General features: G+C 35.2%; 1 protein-coding gene across 14 annotated transcripts in view; it reads left to right on the top strand.

Annotated features, from left to right (window-relative positions):
* EPB41L2 (erythrocyte membrane protein band 4.1 like 2) overlaps window positions 1–16,100 on the top strand; it is a 104,253-nt gene that overhangs the window by 48,612 nt on the left and 39,541 nt on the right. For all 14 annotated transcript variants that reach the window (XM_048936607.1, XM_048936611.1, XM_048936606.1 and 11 more), the window contains 2 exons: window positions 6,704–6,808; window positions 12,084–12,126. In XM_048936607.1, coding sequence (XP_048792564.1) covers window positions 6,704–6,808; window positions 12,084–12,126 — 148 coding nt within the window. The remainder of the gene's footprint in view (window positions 1–6,703; window positions 6,809–12,083; window positions 12,127–16,100) is intronic.

The following is a 16,100-nucleotide window of genomic DNA, read 5'->3' as shown; positions in this document are numbered from 1 at the left end:
GGTTTCCCATGGTAGATTCTTCATTTAATCCAATTTTTGATTGGAGTGATTTTCTTTGTTCAGGACTTTCCTGCTGCCTCCTCACAGAATCATAGAATGGCCTGGGTTGCAAAGGACCACAATGATCATCAAGTTTCAAACCCCCTGCTGTGTGCACGGTTGCCAACCAGTAGATCAGACCGCCCAGAGCCACATCCACAGTGCTTGAGACTGATGTATCTAATTCTATTTCTTCAAATACTTCATAAATTATTTTATGCATGGAAAAATTAATTGTAAGCAGCATGAACTTTATTTACATATAGTTGTAGCTGCTTGCATATGATATCATAGGTAAATGTTCCCGGGAAGCTGGTGGTTCTTAACTGAAGAAAAAACTGGCTGCTATTCTATCCAGAATAATGTTTTTAATTTTAATTTTGTTTTTAAATTGTTTAATTTCACTGCTTTTCAGTAGGAGTTCTACACTTCATTATTAAAAGTAAAAAACATCTTTTAATGCACAGTACTATTAAACATAGCAAGAAAGTACTGTTTTATTTGTAAAGGATTTTTGAAATCTCTTTTACCAAGCACCTGTCACCCACCCAGCACAATTTGGGTGAATTTCAATGGTTAAAATAAGAGATGTGTCATTTGCTGAGGCAAAAATCCGATGTGTCTATGACAATAACTAGTAGACAACAGCAGTATCTAGCTTGTGGTGTCTTGCCAGCTCTTCCGTTCGTTGGTTTTGCAGCTGAGCAGCAATTTGTGAAAGTTTGGGGGATTTGGTTTTATTATGGAGTTTCGTATCAGGCATACATTATGACTGATGTTGAAACTTATTTCTATTTACAGAGTCACAATAGGGCTGTTCTTTAAGTCCTTATCAAATAACCAAATGTTCATGCTTATCAGCGTTAATGTGGAAATGTTAACGCTACATTACGTTCAAGTGACAGGCAGTCATAGAAGTAGATTTTGCACAATGGAGTCATGTAGCACGTCACTCAAAATTTTTGTAGAATCTTCACAAATGAGTTGAATGTTGGGAGCAAATATTTGTAAGGAAATCTATGAAATCTACGTACCATTGGAATTAAAAAATTGATGGTATAAATTACAATGCAGTTATTCACTTAGTTAAATCAGTAAAGAAAAAAATGGTTTTACATTTTGTTCTGTTTTCTTTGAATGTATTAGGTAATATGCAAACTTAGCCTTTATGGAGCGAATAGAATTGTGATTTATTACATTATAAAATCTTGTTAAAATTAAGTTGGTGTAACTTCTGCATAAGATGCTTTTCTCTTGAAATCTGTAATTGAACCAAAGGATTATTTATGTGACGTGTGGAATGCATTGAGAGAAACCTTTAAGTAAAGAGAATCCTAATTATTTCTTGTTCTGTGATAAAGTGCTTCTGAAAGCTAATTTCTCTGTGTCATCTCTAACACATTGTCATCTGCTGGTGAGAGCCACAAAATAGAAATTGACTGGAGGTGTTGAGCTAGAAAAAGTAGAAAAACTTTTAACATATTGAGAAACCAAGCTTATATTAGAAATTGCTTATGGAAAGAAAAAAGTTCACTTTCAGCAAATCAGCATATTTTTACTTTTTTCGGAAGCTGCGTAGTGTTTTGACTATGAAATTATTTCTTCTGGCTTTTTTGGCTTGTTTTTACATGTCTTTCCTGTTGCCCAGGGCATGCCTGTCGTGAAAGTTGTTTGGTTTCTAGCATTAAGTACTCAGATATTTCTTTTTTGATGGTTGCTTTTTAAATTAATTTATCGCCTTTTTTCTTTTGCCTTTAGAGCTTATTTTGTCTTACAAGACCTTCTGACTGGTATCAGCTTGCCAATATGACCTTAGCTGAATCTGCAATTCTTTTTATCAATAAGTTCTTAAAAAGATATTTCAGCTTCTTTGGTGATGCTTTCCTTCATTATTTTTTCTAATCTATCTTTATACTTTATTACTTTGCTTTCATAGATGCAAATTGGAAGGACTTGGTTCATAGCTGGTTTCTTTAGCGTAGCTCCTAGAATTAACTTGTCTGAACACTGATGTAGATACACTGCTTACAGTACGCCACTGTCCTCCAGGAATGTAATGAAGATAAGCCTTGTACCAAATGAAATTGATTCTTCCATTCATTTTAGTTTGGTACTCTTGCTGTGGTGTTTTGTGGTCTTTGGTTTTGCAAAAATTAAACTGTTCTCAATTCCAGCATCAGCATCTCTGCTGTCTGATCTGAGATTTAAAGACTTTAAGCAGCGTTAGTGCTCTAGTGTTAAAAGCTTTGATACCAGGCACTCTCCAAACCTGTTTTCATTTTTTTGAATGTGGAACTAGAAAAGTTGCATAAGGAAAAACATTAACCTCCATTGAAAGGGTATTAAAAAATCCTTTAACTTTTAGTCTAATGAATGAAATTGGTTAAGCCTACAAACTCCATAATAACACAATAGGTCAGTTTTGTATACTGTTACTTAAAAATAAAAATATCCAAAGCTACTTATCTCTAGGAAACTTAGGAAGTATATGAAGGTATCAAGTTCTGGACTGCGTTAAAATAAGGGGTGGCCAGCAGAGAGAGGGGAGGTGATTGTCCCCCTCTTCTCAGCTCTCGTGAGGCCCCATCTAGAGTACTGCATCCAGACCTGGGGCCTGTTGTTCAGGAAGGATGTGGAGCTCTTGGAGCGTGTCCAGAAGAGGGTCACTAAGATGATCAGAGGGCTGGAGCACCTCTCCAGTGAGGAAAGGTTGATGGAACTGGGCTTGTTTAGCTTGGAGAAGAGACGGCCCCAGGGAGATCTCATTGTGGCCTTCCAGTACTTGAAGGGAATGTATAAACAGGAGGGAGAAGGGGGGTGGAGGGAGAAGGGGGGTGGATAGTGATAGGACAAGGGGGAATGGTTTCAAACTGAGAAAGGGGAGGTTTAGGTTGGATATTAGGAGGAAGTTTTTCACACGGAGGGTGGTGACGCACTGGAACAGGTTGCCCAAGGAGGTTGTGGATGCCCCATCCCTGGAGGCATTCAAGGCCAGGCTGGATGTGGCCCTGGGCAGCCTGGTCTGGTGGTTGGTGGCCCTGCACGTAGCAGGGGGGTTGAAACTAGATGGTCATTGTAGTCCTTTTCAACCCAGGCCATTCTATGATCATATTGTGAGGAAATACTACACTAAAGGAAATGAGTTATGGGTACATAGTATATACATATATGGAGAATGTGAGCAAATTATTACGTTATTTTAACCTTAGGAATATCACAGCTCTTAAGGATAACATCCACGTATCCTTAGAGTCTTAATAGATAACTGTGAATGACTGCAGAGGAGGAAAGAGGAAGAAGCTATTGTTTGACTAGTTTGGGAGGAGCATGACTTAAAAGAACTTTCATAGGTTCTGAACTGTTAGTAACGTTCAGCTACCTTTTATTATTTCCATCATTGTGAGTTAAGTTCACTCATAGGAATAGCAGCTTGGGACAGAGGTTTGTGAAAACATGAGGATGAAAGATGTCTAGCAGAGTTTGTCAAAAGTCACTGAATTGTTGTACTTCCTTGATATGGGAAACATGCGTGTCCATAGCATCATAAATTCATGTTTAATAGTGTAATATTTGTGAGATGTAATGGTAGTTTAATTTTAACTTGAGTGAGCAGACTGCTGTAATGCTTGAGATTAGGAAACTACATGATCTAGGGAACATTTTTTTTATTTTTTAGTGTAATACAAATTATCTCATTTTGACCAACTCCTTTCCTGATAATTGACATCTTTGAGTGCAGGTGCAAGTTCTCAGACTTTTAGGGTGACGTACATGTTCCTCTTGCTTAGATGAAGTGAAAATAAGCTTTTTCTTTCTTCTATATTACCTTAGGTAGTTGCAAGGAAACTTCTTCAATAGATTTTGGATCTGTGATAGTTTTATTCAGATTTTCTTCTGTAAATGTAATGTGGGTTTTAGTACAGGAGTAGCAGTTAAAATAAAAAGAAATGCTAACTGAACAATGGCTGCTAGTTAGAAGGAAATGAAGATCATTCTGTGTTTGTTTACTGCATTCAGCCAGCAGTCTAATTAAATATTTACAACAAAAAGCATTTAAAGGATGCCAGCACTGACCGCATTTTATGCACGTATGAACAACTGAAATGTATTGGAGTTGACATACGGGTTCTATGGTTACTTAGTTTGCTTATATAAAATAAATCTGTGTTGCCTTAGCGTACAGTTAAGGCAATGTTTTCACCCTGAGTAAAGAAAGGTATGATTGAATTTGATATGGAATAGATGTCTAATTGTTGTTGGGTTTTATTTGCAAATCTTTATTTTTTGACTGCTGTGATGCATAGCCTAGCATTTGAATAAACCTAAGTGGTCTGCCTAAAGTAAGAACATCTTTTATTTAGGAAAAGAAAAATAAGAATGAAATAATTTTGCGTGTTTTGCAAACTTTGCTCCAGATTCGATGTAATGTTTTCACGTGAGCTATCTCTAAGCCAGAAATGTACCTTGTGAGATCAGTCACCAGCACAGACTTTCAGGTCTGGTTTCCTTGACCATCTTCCATCTTGCTGAGAAGGGGGAGTGTGACAGCAGCTGGGAGCACCAGGCACCTGGCAGCTGGCTGGGGTCAGCCCACCACTCTTGATTGTTACTAAGCTGAAGGGCCGGCTGTAGAGAAAAGTGGCTACTTCAAACTTCTGGGGAAATAGTTACCTGTATTTCTGAAGGGTAAAATCTGTGAAAGTACCAACCGGCCTTGAGGTTCTCAGCTCCCATTTTTCGAAAGTGACTTGGACTTGTATAATCCCCTGATGCTTTGTAACACTTCAGCTACAAATTGTGCTTGTTTCATAATTGTATCTTTTGAAAAATTTCTGATCTTCAAGACTGCAAGGTCTGCTGAACAGTGCAGTCTGTAATTAAGTAGGGGTTTAGATTCTTGGGGAATAAAACAACGCCTTCACTATCTGCTCTGCGCATACCGTTTTCTCTGCCCTCCCAGCCTTAACATTTAGCACAGCGCCATGGAGCTGCAGTGAGAGGCACACTTGAGGAGCACTGTGAGCGCTCTGTCACTGTCTGCAGCATACAATCACTTCAGTGTCACCAGGGCCTACACAGAGGCAGTTGATGGCGTTTCTTTGGAATTGTAGTAGTGTATGGCATCTACTGAAATCTGTAGGATAAGCAAATGCAGAAATTCCTTTCAGCTGCCAGGCCTCTGAAAATGCCATGTTGTGGCCTCGCTGGTAAATGCCACAAATAGCTGAACAGTCATGTAGGTTCAAAAGGCAAAGCTGCATGCCGTTCATGTTCAAATGTTCCACCAACAGGCTGTATTTTAACCGCGGAAAGAAATTCTGATCTTCCCTACCCTTGATTGTTTATTGTAAGCCAAGTGATCTAAAATGTTTTGCTTCTCGTAGGCTGCTATCTCCAGTACAATTCTTTTCCCCTAAAACCTGGTGCACAGAAACAGGATGTGGGCCAGTCACTGCTAGCAATAGGAAGACACGGGGTGACCCTGTTTACATTTCCATTTTCTAGTATGAAAATAACAAATAAAACTTCAGGACTAACTGCAATTTACTTAAGCTGTAATTCTTCAGAGCTGTAAAAAGCAGATGTTTTATAAGTAAACTTAAATTATATCTTTCATTACCATTATAAAATATCAGGCTGCAATATTGAAATTAACATAAAATGAAAATGATTTTCTTTTTCTTTTTTTATTTTCAATTCCAGAGATTTGTTTGTTCTTGAGAATAAACTTCTCTAAGACCTTGTTTTTGAGTATTTAATGGATTTTTTTTTGGGTAAGGAGAGTTAGATAAAAGGCAGCCCTCTTCATTTATTTTCTTCTCAAAATCTCTATACCGTTGTTAGTTATGCTCTGCTTGTTCTTGTATTTTGTTTCTACTAGTTTGATCACCTACTTTTATTGGACTACTCCGTTTTTTTGTTTCTTGAAGACAATGAAGGATTTTGGTTTTCATAAAACCATAGAATGGCTTGGTTTGGAAGGGACCTTAAAAACCATTCAGTTCCAATCCCCCCCACCATTCCCATCCAGCCTGTCTTTGAACACCTTCAGGGATGGGATCCACAACTTCTCTGGGTGACATATTCCAGTGGCTCGACACCTTCGTATTACAGAACTTCTTCATGATATTTGATTTTTCCCTTTTCAATTTAAAAGTGTTATATGTTTTCTTGGAGTTTATATATGATTCAGAAAAGTCATTGAGATATAATACAAAAATGCTAGAAATGCACAAATTAACTAAAATTAACACATTGGAAAGCTTCTTGATATTTAGAAGGTATTAACGTAGAAAAAGTTGTCTCACATGAAGTCTTTGCTTATTTAAAAAAATGAAGATCAAGAAAAACTATCTTAAGAACTATTTAGCAACAACTAAATGTGATAAATAATTAAAATAAGAAACAGTACTTAATTTTCCTTGTACTTGCAAGTCAACTTTGACAGTGAGTTGGAAAAGAATGGAAATTTTTACAGTGATATTTATAGTTTTGAAAATATTATAAAGTTTTTATCTTAAGAAAGCTTACAGCTTTCTAACCTATCTTACAGGTATTTTAAGTTGTCCTGACTAATTGTATCTCTTTATTCAGTCTGTTTTATCGATGTTCATAAAATCAAGCATTTACTAATAGTACTTTTTATTTTATTTTATTTTTCCAGAAAAGAGCAAAAGGACAAATTCTATTTGACAAAGTGTGTGAACATCTCAATTTACTGGAAAAGGACTATTTTGGGCTGTTGTTTTATGAGAATTCAGATCAGAAGGTAAGGCTGTATTAGAGTTTTGTTTTTCCTCGACGTTGCTACTGACTGCAGTAGCTCAGTAAGGGATACAATATTAAATATATACCTTTACAAACTTTTGAGCAAACCATTTTTAAACTGTCAATTTTAGTCCACTGTAAATTTGTGTCAAGTACAAGATAGTTTGTGTATGTTAACGAAGTTTCTATTTTTTACTTTGAAGTGGTAAATAAATTAAACAATTCCTGGGCTTTATTTTGTTATAATAAAATATTTTACCATCCGTGCCAGAAAAGATAGGAAAATGCTTTTCATTAACAGCCTGACAAACCTGGCAGAGTTTTGAAGACTTTCATTTGTTAGCCTTTTTAAAAAACAGATACACATGATGATAAAATAATTAAAAATAAAAAAAAAAACAACCTGATCTTCTGCTTGCCTTTCCAAGAATTTCACTGCTGCTTCTCATGTATACTTAATAATGCTCTGACAAATAATATAAAGGATATCTTGGCCCAGGGTTCAAAATGCTAGGCCTTTTAGTTACTTTTCATAGAATGAGAGAGTGAGTTGAGTTGGAAGAGACCTTAAATATCGTCTAGTTCCAACCCTTCTGCTGTGGGTAGTATTGCCAACCACTGGACCAGGCTGCCCAAGGCCCAATCCAACCTGGCCTTTGAATGCCTCCAAGGATGGAGCATCCACAGCTTCTCTGGGTGAACTGATACTATGAGTAAAAATTTCTCATAGTATCTTATCTATATCTCCCCTCTATCAGTTTAAAACCATTCTCCCTTGTCCTGTCACTATCTGCCCAAGTAAAAAGTCAGTCTCTCTCCTGTTTATAAAGTCCTTTTAAATACTGGAAGGCCCTGATGATGTCTCTCTGGAGCCTTCTCTCCAGGCTGAACAAGCCTAGCTCTCTCAGTCTTTCTTCATTGGAGAGATGCTCCAACCCTCTTAGCATCTCTGTGGCCAACCTCTGGACCCACTCCAACAGTTCCACATCTTTCTTGTGGAGGCCTCAGGCCTGGATGCAGATACTCCAGATAGGACCTCAGGAGGGCCAGTCAAAACATCAAAAAAATTTTCACTTGAAAAGATGAGACTGGAGCTAGTCTGTCTCCAATACTGTGTGCTAGTTTCAGTAATGAAGAGGTGTTTTGACATCAATATGTTCAAATAGGTTATCTTAAGTTCCTTTTGGTAACATGTTTTCTTTCATCTTTTTATGCTTGTTTTTGGTGAGCGCATTTAGATTGATGAGTTGAGGAACATCTTAGATCAGCTGTTGGCATTCATTCCACTAATTACTAAGAGCTAATTTAGCTTTTCCCTGCATCTGAATATTTGTGGTTAGTAATGCACCAGCTGTTACTCTGTCCACAAACTAAAATATACCTGCAGTCATCTTTTCCGTCATAAAGAACAGACTAATAATTGGAAATTGAAATGGGAAAAATGTAATTCTTTTAATCTTAATCTCTGTTTTCATGGCAGGAAGTATCATTACATGAGTATTAATTAGTTCAAGTGAAGCTGTTGTTTGCTTTTTTATTTTTATTACTTTTCATTAATTCGCATTTAATTTTTGTGTTTGAAATGAAATCTAATTTAGTGATCTGAGTAAATCTGAGAACTTCAAAAACATAGTTGTTTTCTGGACATGCTTGCTTTGGAGGTTTTCTGTAAAGCACTGAACAAAACACTCAGGTCTTTTCTGTGTATAAACTATTTTTACTTGGATATTGTATTTTTTGTTACTGATTTTTAAGCCCTTTATAGAAATATGAGTTTTGTCAGTGTAACAATAAATAGTACCTCACTCGATCCTCTGAGCAATACCATAGCATCATTTATTTTTTGTTGTAATCACTTACAGTCCCTTTGTGTTACTCAGTATTCTTGGAAATATATGAATATATGAAATGTATTTCAAAAAAAGAATTTTAACCCCTACCTTCAGTATGAATTGGCACTTACTTAAGTGCTTACAGTCTCTTGTAGGTTGCACAGTCTGTACTGCATCATGTGCCTCAGTCGTATAGGTTTTTTATTTTCACTGCTATTGTCACTCAAGTTACCAAACTTAAAGCTGTCACATTTGTACAACACAAATTATTGCATGTTCTAGTCCTACTTATGGTATAAATACATCCTGACAATATGAAATGCAGTTACTGCAGTGTCTTAAGTCAGAATTCCTAGTTGTGTGCTGAGAGATTTGTCATTCTCCCCCCCACTCCCAAACCAATTGATGTTTCTTTCATGTCTGTAGATCTGAAATAGTACAGCCTTACAGAATGGAATCAGTAAGATAGGTGCACTTTTGTTTTTAAAGGATCTTAAGATTTTCACACATCTCATCATCCTTTCATTCTTCCCCCCCAAAAAAAATACTAGCATGTATATTTATTTAATAGGAGGGGGTGGTGATGCTGATGAGTTCTGTTCACCAATATCTGCCACGGAAAGCTTGGAGACTTGGAATTTTCACTGGTTTTAGCCTTCTCTTTTTCACCTCTCTGTATTAAAATCAAGTTTGAAGTCTTTTTTTCATTTCAATACTCGATCTTTCTGATACATTTTCCTGTTATGAATATTTCCTCTTGAGATTAAAATGCCACAGATCTCCATCCCTGTCAGTACTAAATACTGAATGATGTGTTTTATTTCTCATTCTTGTGTAGTCATCACAGCCACCCATTTAGGAGCCAGCTGTTGAACTAGACAGCAGCTGTGGGGTGTGGAAACTCAATGCCAGACACTCTTTTGAATTAGAGCTGCTCCCTAATGCAACATCAGGGTACCATTGGAGGAGGAGTTCCATTAACTTTCCTCTATGGGTGTTCTGTGCAGCTGGCAGAGATGTTATGTTTTCAAATCATACTGATTTTGTTAGCCTTAATAGACATGTTAAAGCTATTTAGATAAAGTTACTCATTAACAATTTTTTTTCATGACTTTATAAACATTAAATTTATTGGTCTAATGTGTATTTCATTGCGTTACGCCCCCCAAAATTTCATGAATGCTCCATTCACACTGTAAGCAGGCTGCAGAAGCGTTAGAAAGCTTGCGCTCTTATGTTGTGGGCACCAGCTGGAAATGCTGCTTTTCTGAATTTGGACAAAATACTTTTGTACTGTTAGAGAATGTTTTGTTGTTCTTTGACAATTCATTATTTTGTCTTATCTGTAACCTTACCATTCACAAACAAATAGTTTTTTGCCTACTGGAGCAATGTAGTATACATACGCTTTGTCTTTTGTGTTGAAAGACAGACCTGCCTATTCTGTGTTAAGGGGTGTATTTCAGGGGAGATTTTTTCCATGGTGTTTGTTTTATCCGTAACAAAAGGCACAGATGCAAACCAAAAACAAACAAAAACAAAATCCCTGTAATTATGCTTGTAAATGGAAAACAAACATTGATTTTATCTGATGGAACAAAGGAAAGTTGACAAAGTTTGCTTCCAATAAACCTGAGACTTCAAAAATCAGAAAATGAACTAAATTTATTTAAAGAAATTATTATTCTTCTGATTTTTCAGCACATTCTGTTTTGTGTTTTTTTTCTTCCTCTCAGCCATAATGAAAGGTGAAATGTTGACACAGACATATATGCATATATCCTAGTTTTCTGCTGTAATTATGCCACACTATATAATTTATATTTATATTGCTTAATTTATAGTATACTTTGTGTTAAGAGTTCATGGTACTTTTTAATTTTATTTATAATTTGATGAAAAATTGGGAATGGAATTAACAGCAAAATTGAAAATTTAGCATGATTTAGCATGATAATTGTAGCTGAAATTAATTTCAGCTAAAATTATTCTAAGACTTCTAATGTATTTCAAGGCTTTTCTTTGTCAAGATTCTTCCAACAGGTAGTATTTTTTTGTGATTTAAGCAGAATAAGTGTTATGCAGATTTTTTTTTTTTTAGGAGCGTTTTATATGCTTGTCTTCACAACAGTGTTGTGGACTGTGCATCTCTGAAAGAATTGTAATTGTTACAAAATGCAGATGTTGTGCATTTCCTAAAACTGAATGAATATGGAATTATCTTTGTATTTTAATTGCAGCTTAAGAATTGATTAAAAAGGTTTTTCTTGCATTTATTTGTAAATAGTATTTGTCTGATGTAGATGCTCAGCATCAATGACAGAACTAGCTTGGATCAAGGTCATTTGCAACAAGATTATTAGTATTTTGGGTTGTATACACAGAAGGCCACATCCTGTAGCAGCAAACATCTACAATAAGGATTTGCAGTAGAGTAAAAGTATAGTGTAGTTTACATTCTTCATAGAGAACCATAAAAGGATGATATAGCATGCTTTGTTTGCTTGAAATAGACTTATTTTTTTAGTGGTAAAGTCTGTTTAAAAGGACCCTACGGTACTATAAAACAGTTGTTGGGGTCTACAGTGTGGCATCAAAGACTGAAAGTTGACTCATATTGTACCCAAGACTCGGTACTTAGGTAGGTTAGGCAAGCAGTGTTGATAGAGCTGCATCTTTAGAAATGTTAGTGCTGGTGCTTAGGTCCCATCTGATCTTGAGGCTGCTACTGTCTGTAGTGGGCTACTGAAGTGTAAATGCTCTCCAGAGAAGCATGCTCCATAATGTCTCTAGGCAGCTTGTTGTTGATATGAACAACTGACTTGATGTGCATTGTAAATAGAGCCAGGCATCTAGTTTTGAACGTTGCCACTGTGTCAGTGTTAAAATCATGCATGTTCATAGAGAACTTTGCTTTGGGGAAACTCAGAAACTTGAGTCATTTTTCAAAGCACCTTTGAATATTATCAGAGCTAGAATGTATGCTCTTTAAGAAAAATGATGGGAATAATAAATCTTCAGATATCAAGAGAAAAATCTTGTCTTAAATAGCTCTATACAGGTGTGTAGGGACAGGCATGTAGGGATTACATAACTTTTCCTGAGAAGTCTACTTATATCAATAAAATGAGAGAAAACGGCATTTGTCAAATGTAATTTGCTAGACAACCTCTACCTTAAGAATATCCACTTAGCATAAACAGTCTAAAGCAATTAGACAACCATGAAGGGAATGGCATTACACAGTTTCATTTATGTACAAGGGTGGGGAGGCTTGCTACCAAATTACAACTTCAGTTTTAGGATTGTCTGGGAAATTTTAAAGAGAACAGATGTTGGAACAATACAAAACTTAATTGCATTGTATGAAATTGTTTGGAATTACTACTTCCTCTTGTTGATAGATGATTTTAAATGCTGTTTATTATGTTATTATTTTTTCAGAACTGGCTAGATTCTTCAAAGGAAATTAAGAGACAAATTCGAAGTAAGTACTTCTGTATTTGGATGTTATGCTCCCATTTTTTTGCTCACAGAAACACTTTCTGAACTCAGTAGTATGGATGTTGCTTAGAGTGCTGTAAGAATTTGTCTGATAATGATGGATTCAGCCTTAGAACGGAAACCAAGGCTTCTGCGTCTGTCTGCTATCCAAGGAGTGAAACAGACTTGTGCTGTAGAAGTTAATCATTATACTGGCTGCTGACCCAAACTCTTCTGTTTTATATTTGACTAATCAGTTGATATTTTTGCATCTCAAAACAGTGAACGTTATTCAAAGGTTGCTGCTATTTGAGCTATGAGGTGGAGAATGTTATCTTCCAAAATAGTCATATTTGTTGCCGTAGGGCTCTTTAACTTCAAAGACCCAACAGAAGAATATGAAACTACAAGAAAATATATTTTACAGAAAGCATGTATTTGTTTTCAAACCTGGCCAGTCCAACGTTGGCGCTTTTTTTGTTGACAATTGTGGAACTTCTGAGTACTCTTTACAACGTGTTTCAGATTGAATGCCTGTGAGAAGTCTATTTCCCATACTCAAGATAGAATCAGAGAATCATAGAATGTCTTAGGTTGAAAGGGACCTTAACAATCATCTAGTTCTAACCCCTATACAATGGCTGATGTATTTTCCTCTGTTCCCATAAAGTTCAGTCAAGTATTTCAATAGCCCTGTAACTTTTACAGTAGACAGTAAATTCAGGAAATACTCTTCCTGACTTTAAATGTCTCAAAATAACTACTAAAAAGGGTTAGAACAGCTCTTAATGAATTTCTTCTTGTTGCATTACATATTTATGACCAACATGATTTCCTTTTATTTTTTATTATTATTCAGTGGAAACGTTCTTTTGTTAGAGGCTGAAGGTGGGGAGATAATGCTAATTTTATGAGGAAGTAATGATAATAAAATGTGCCTACTCTTCCAACTCAACAAGAATATAAGTTACTTAAGAAACTGACTTTGATCTATTTTGAGGTGTTTGACCCAGTTGGAACACTTATTATTAAGAAAAGCAGTATGTTAATTAAACCTTTTGATAATCATTACAAATGGATGAAATCCCTTATGTTAAGGAAGGCATGTGTTTTTATTTTCAGTGAAGAAATGAAAGTTGCAGAAGTTTCAGTGGAGAACTATTTTAATTTAATATTCTGTTTAAATTTACTAATATGGTTATATATGTAGAAGCCATCTACAATTATTCTTTACAGGAAAAAAAAGTTTATAGTAACTTCTTATTCTGAAGAAATGTCAGGTCTTCAGTAAAAACCTATTATTTGTGTGCTGAAGAATGTTTTGTTAGATTTTAATATTTCAAAAAAGAATGAAGACATTGAGGCTTTGTGTTCTTGTCTTCAGTAGTGATCTGCTTTCTATAGATCCTGCTAATGTCTCAATTCAGAAATGTAAGAAATGGCCTGCAATTGTTTTGGATGCACTACATAACATGTTTTAATACTATCTAATATGTACTCCAAAACTACTTTAAGGGAATACGATTTTTCATACAGCATGAAGAGATATGCTCTTATGTAGGAGATCAAGTCCAGTCTCAAATTAGGCATCTCAATTGGACTTTTTTCTTCTAGTCTGTAGTACTTCAGAGTTGAGAGGCATGGTGTATAAGGTAAACAACCGAAGTTGCTTATTCTGATTTGCAAGTAATTAACATACTGGTTTATTCTTTATAATCAAGGTATTAAAATTTCCAGATATCTGAATGTCCTGCAAAAGCAATTTTTTCTTCCCAGCTAGGTGGGTATAAAGAAAGGAAGGCTTTTTGTGGTTTTTTTTTCTTCTCAGTTTTAGTTATAATTAGGAATAGGTATCTTACATATTAAAAATATTCAATTATAATATATTTAAAATACACAAATTGCTACCTGTCTTCTTACAGTTGTGAAGGTGACAGAAAAACTTGTCTGGCTTCAATCAACCTGAGCTCTTCAGGAATTTTTTAAAAACTCCTATAATTGTGAAAAAACTCTAATTCAGTTAGTTCAGGTGGGATAATTACATTTCTGTCACTGTTTTGGAAAGTGGTACATCCAAAGTGGATTCAGGCTTTTGCAAAATTCAGACTTCGGCTCTTGGATATAGTAAAAGGACAAACAGTAGCTGCTTTTGGAAAAAATAAATCCTAAATTTTACAGAGGGTATGATGTTTACAGTTACATAAAATTTAATGTGAGAATTTCTGCGCAAGACATTGTACGTGCAGTATGTAAATAACATTACATTCAGTTTTGAGTTTTTCTTGACTCAGTCTCACAATTGAATGAGTAAGCTACATTAAACTGTTTTCATCATGGTGTTGTGACTGAAGATCAGTTGTTTGTCAGCAGTAGAGTTTAGATGTGAATGTATAAATTGTATGTTCTAGGAAACTTATTTGCTCATTTGTGTAGTTGAAGTATGTGAAAGTGAGTTATAGACCCGCTTATCTCTCCCTCCATACAAATTTTGAAAATGTCACTGGTGTGTGTCCTGCTTTTGCTGCGGCTATAATTTTTGAAATTTTTCATTTTTGAAATGAAAGTTAAAATTGTTAGGTAGTGTTGAATAGTTGTTTAAGTCCAAGGCAGTGTTATATCAATTAATTCTTTTAAACTTGCTGCGCTATTAGTATTTTTTACTGTGAAAATTTTAAGTTCTACTATGAAATATAAAAAAAATCATATTGCATATCATGTGTTGTATATCTGATAAGGCATAGAGAGCATTTGGAAATGCTGAGGGCTGAGGAGACTGGCGTGGGTTTTTTGTGCAATCTCACCTTGTATACCATATGTTTTAACTATTGAAATTAAGCATTACTATTTTTGTCATGAGGATACTTTTTTAACAGTAAAGATTCTAGAAACTCATGGCAGTACCCGTAGTGTAATTAATCTGTTCTAATTTTGCTTAAACGTGTCCACCTAAGTTAACAGCAATTGTTTTCTGAAGAAGTGGATACTTCTTCAGAAGGAGGTGAGCAATTGCATTCTAAAATAGGTACCTGAGAGGTAAACCTCTTGGCTATAAAGGGAGACAGTAGTGTCTTACATAGATGATTAAATTTCAAGATTGAATGGAATCGTGTCCACTAACATCAAAAGAGATAACAGTTACTGTGACAGAAAAGATGCTTCCTTTTCCTAAAAAGGAATGATTGGCTGATGGAGGGAGGCAGTAGACTTAATTTACTTGTTCAGTGTTTCAATTTAATTAGTGAGGGGAGTGAGGAAAACTAATTCTCTGGAAGTGGATTAGAGCAAATACAGTAATATACCTGTTAAGGCAGCTGGTGGCAAATCATGGGCTATACATTTAAATCTTTCTTTTTATTCATGCTAAAGTCTATTTACAGCATCTTTATCGTTAATGGGCATCCACTCATTCAGACTGGGGAACTTAAAAATGGCCAGACATAATACTGACCTTGAGACATGTATAACTAGTAATTAAGGTATACCATGGAGTAGTGGACTTTGGGCATTCTTGGTTCTATGGTATATTCTGCAGATAAGACTAAACATCTCAACTTCTCAGGATCAAAGGTAAGAAGGAATAATGATATGATTAAATATGTGTACTTTCAAATTGCACAGTAGACCAAATAGTGATAAATTAATAAATAGAATTCTGACAGAATTGTGTAGTGCAAATTTAGAATTTTGCAATACTGTATTACAGTATTTAAGGATTTTTCAATTTGTACATTAAGTGCTACAGGAAATTATAATTTATTAAGGAAAAGGCTAGGATTTTAATATACAGCTCTAGCTGTTGGATTTTATTGCTAGCAAAATATATAGCAAGCTCAGGTAAAATATATATGCCTAAAATGACTCTGTATATGTATGTGTGTGTATATATATATATATATAAATAAACATGGTCAGTTGTATGTGTAAGGTCACTTTATTTTATATCCAACTCTTTTATGTAAATAAGTATATACATGTGAA

This window comes from Lagopus muta, chromosome 2, assembly GCF_023343835.1.
Source record: "Lagopus muta isolate bLagMut1 chromosome 2, bLagMut1 primary, whole genome shotgun sequence".
NCBI lineage: Eukaryota > Metazoa > Chordata > Aves > Galliformes > Phasianidae > Lagopus > Lagopus muta.
The sequence above is the reverse complement of the archived record's forward strand: the minus strand, read 5'-3'. Positions and strand labels throughout refer to the sequence as shown.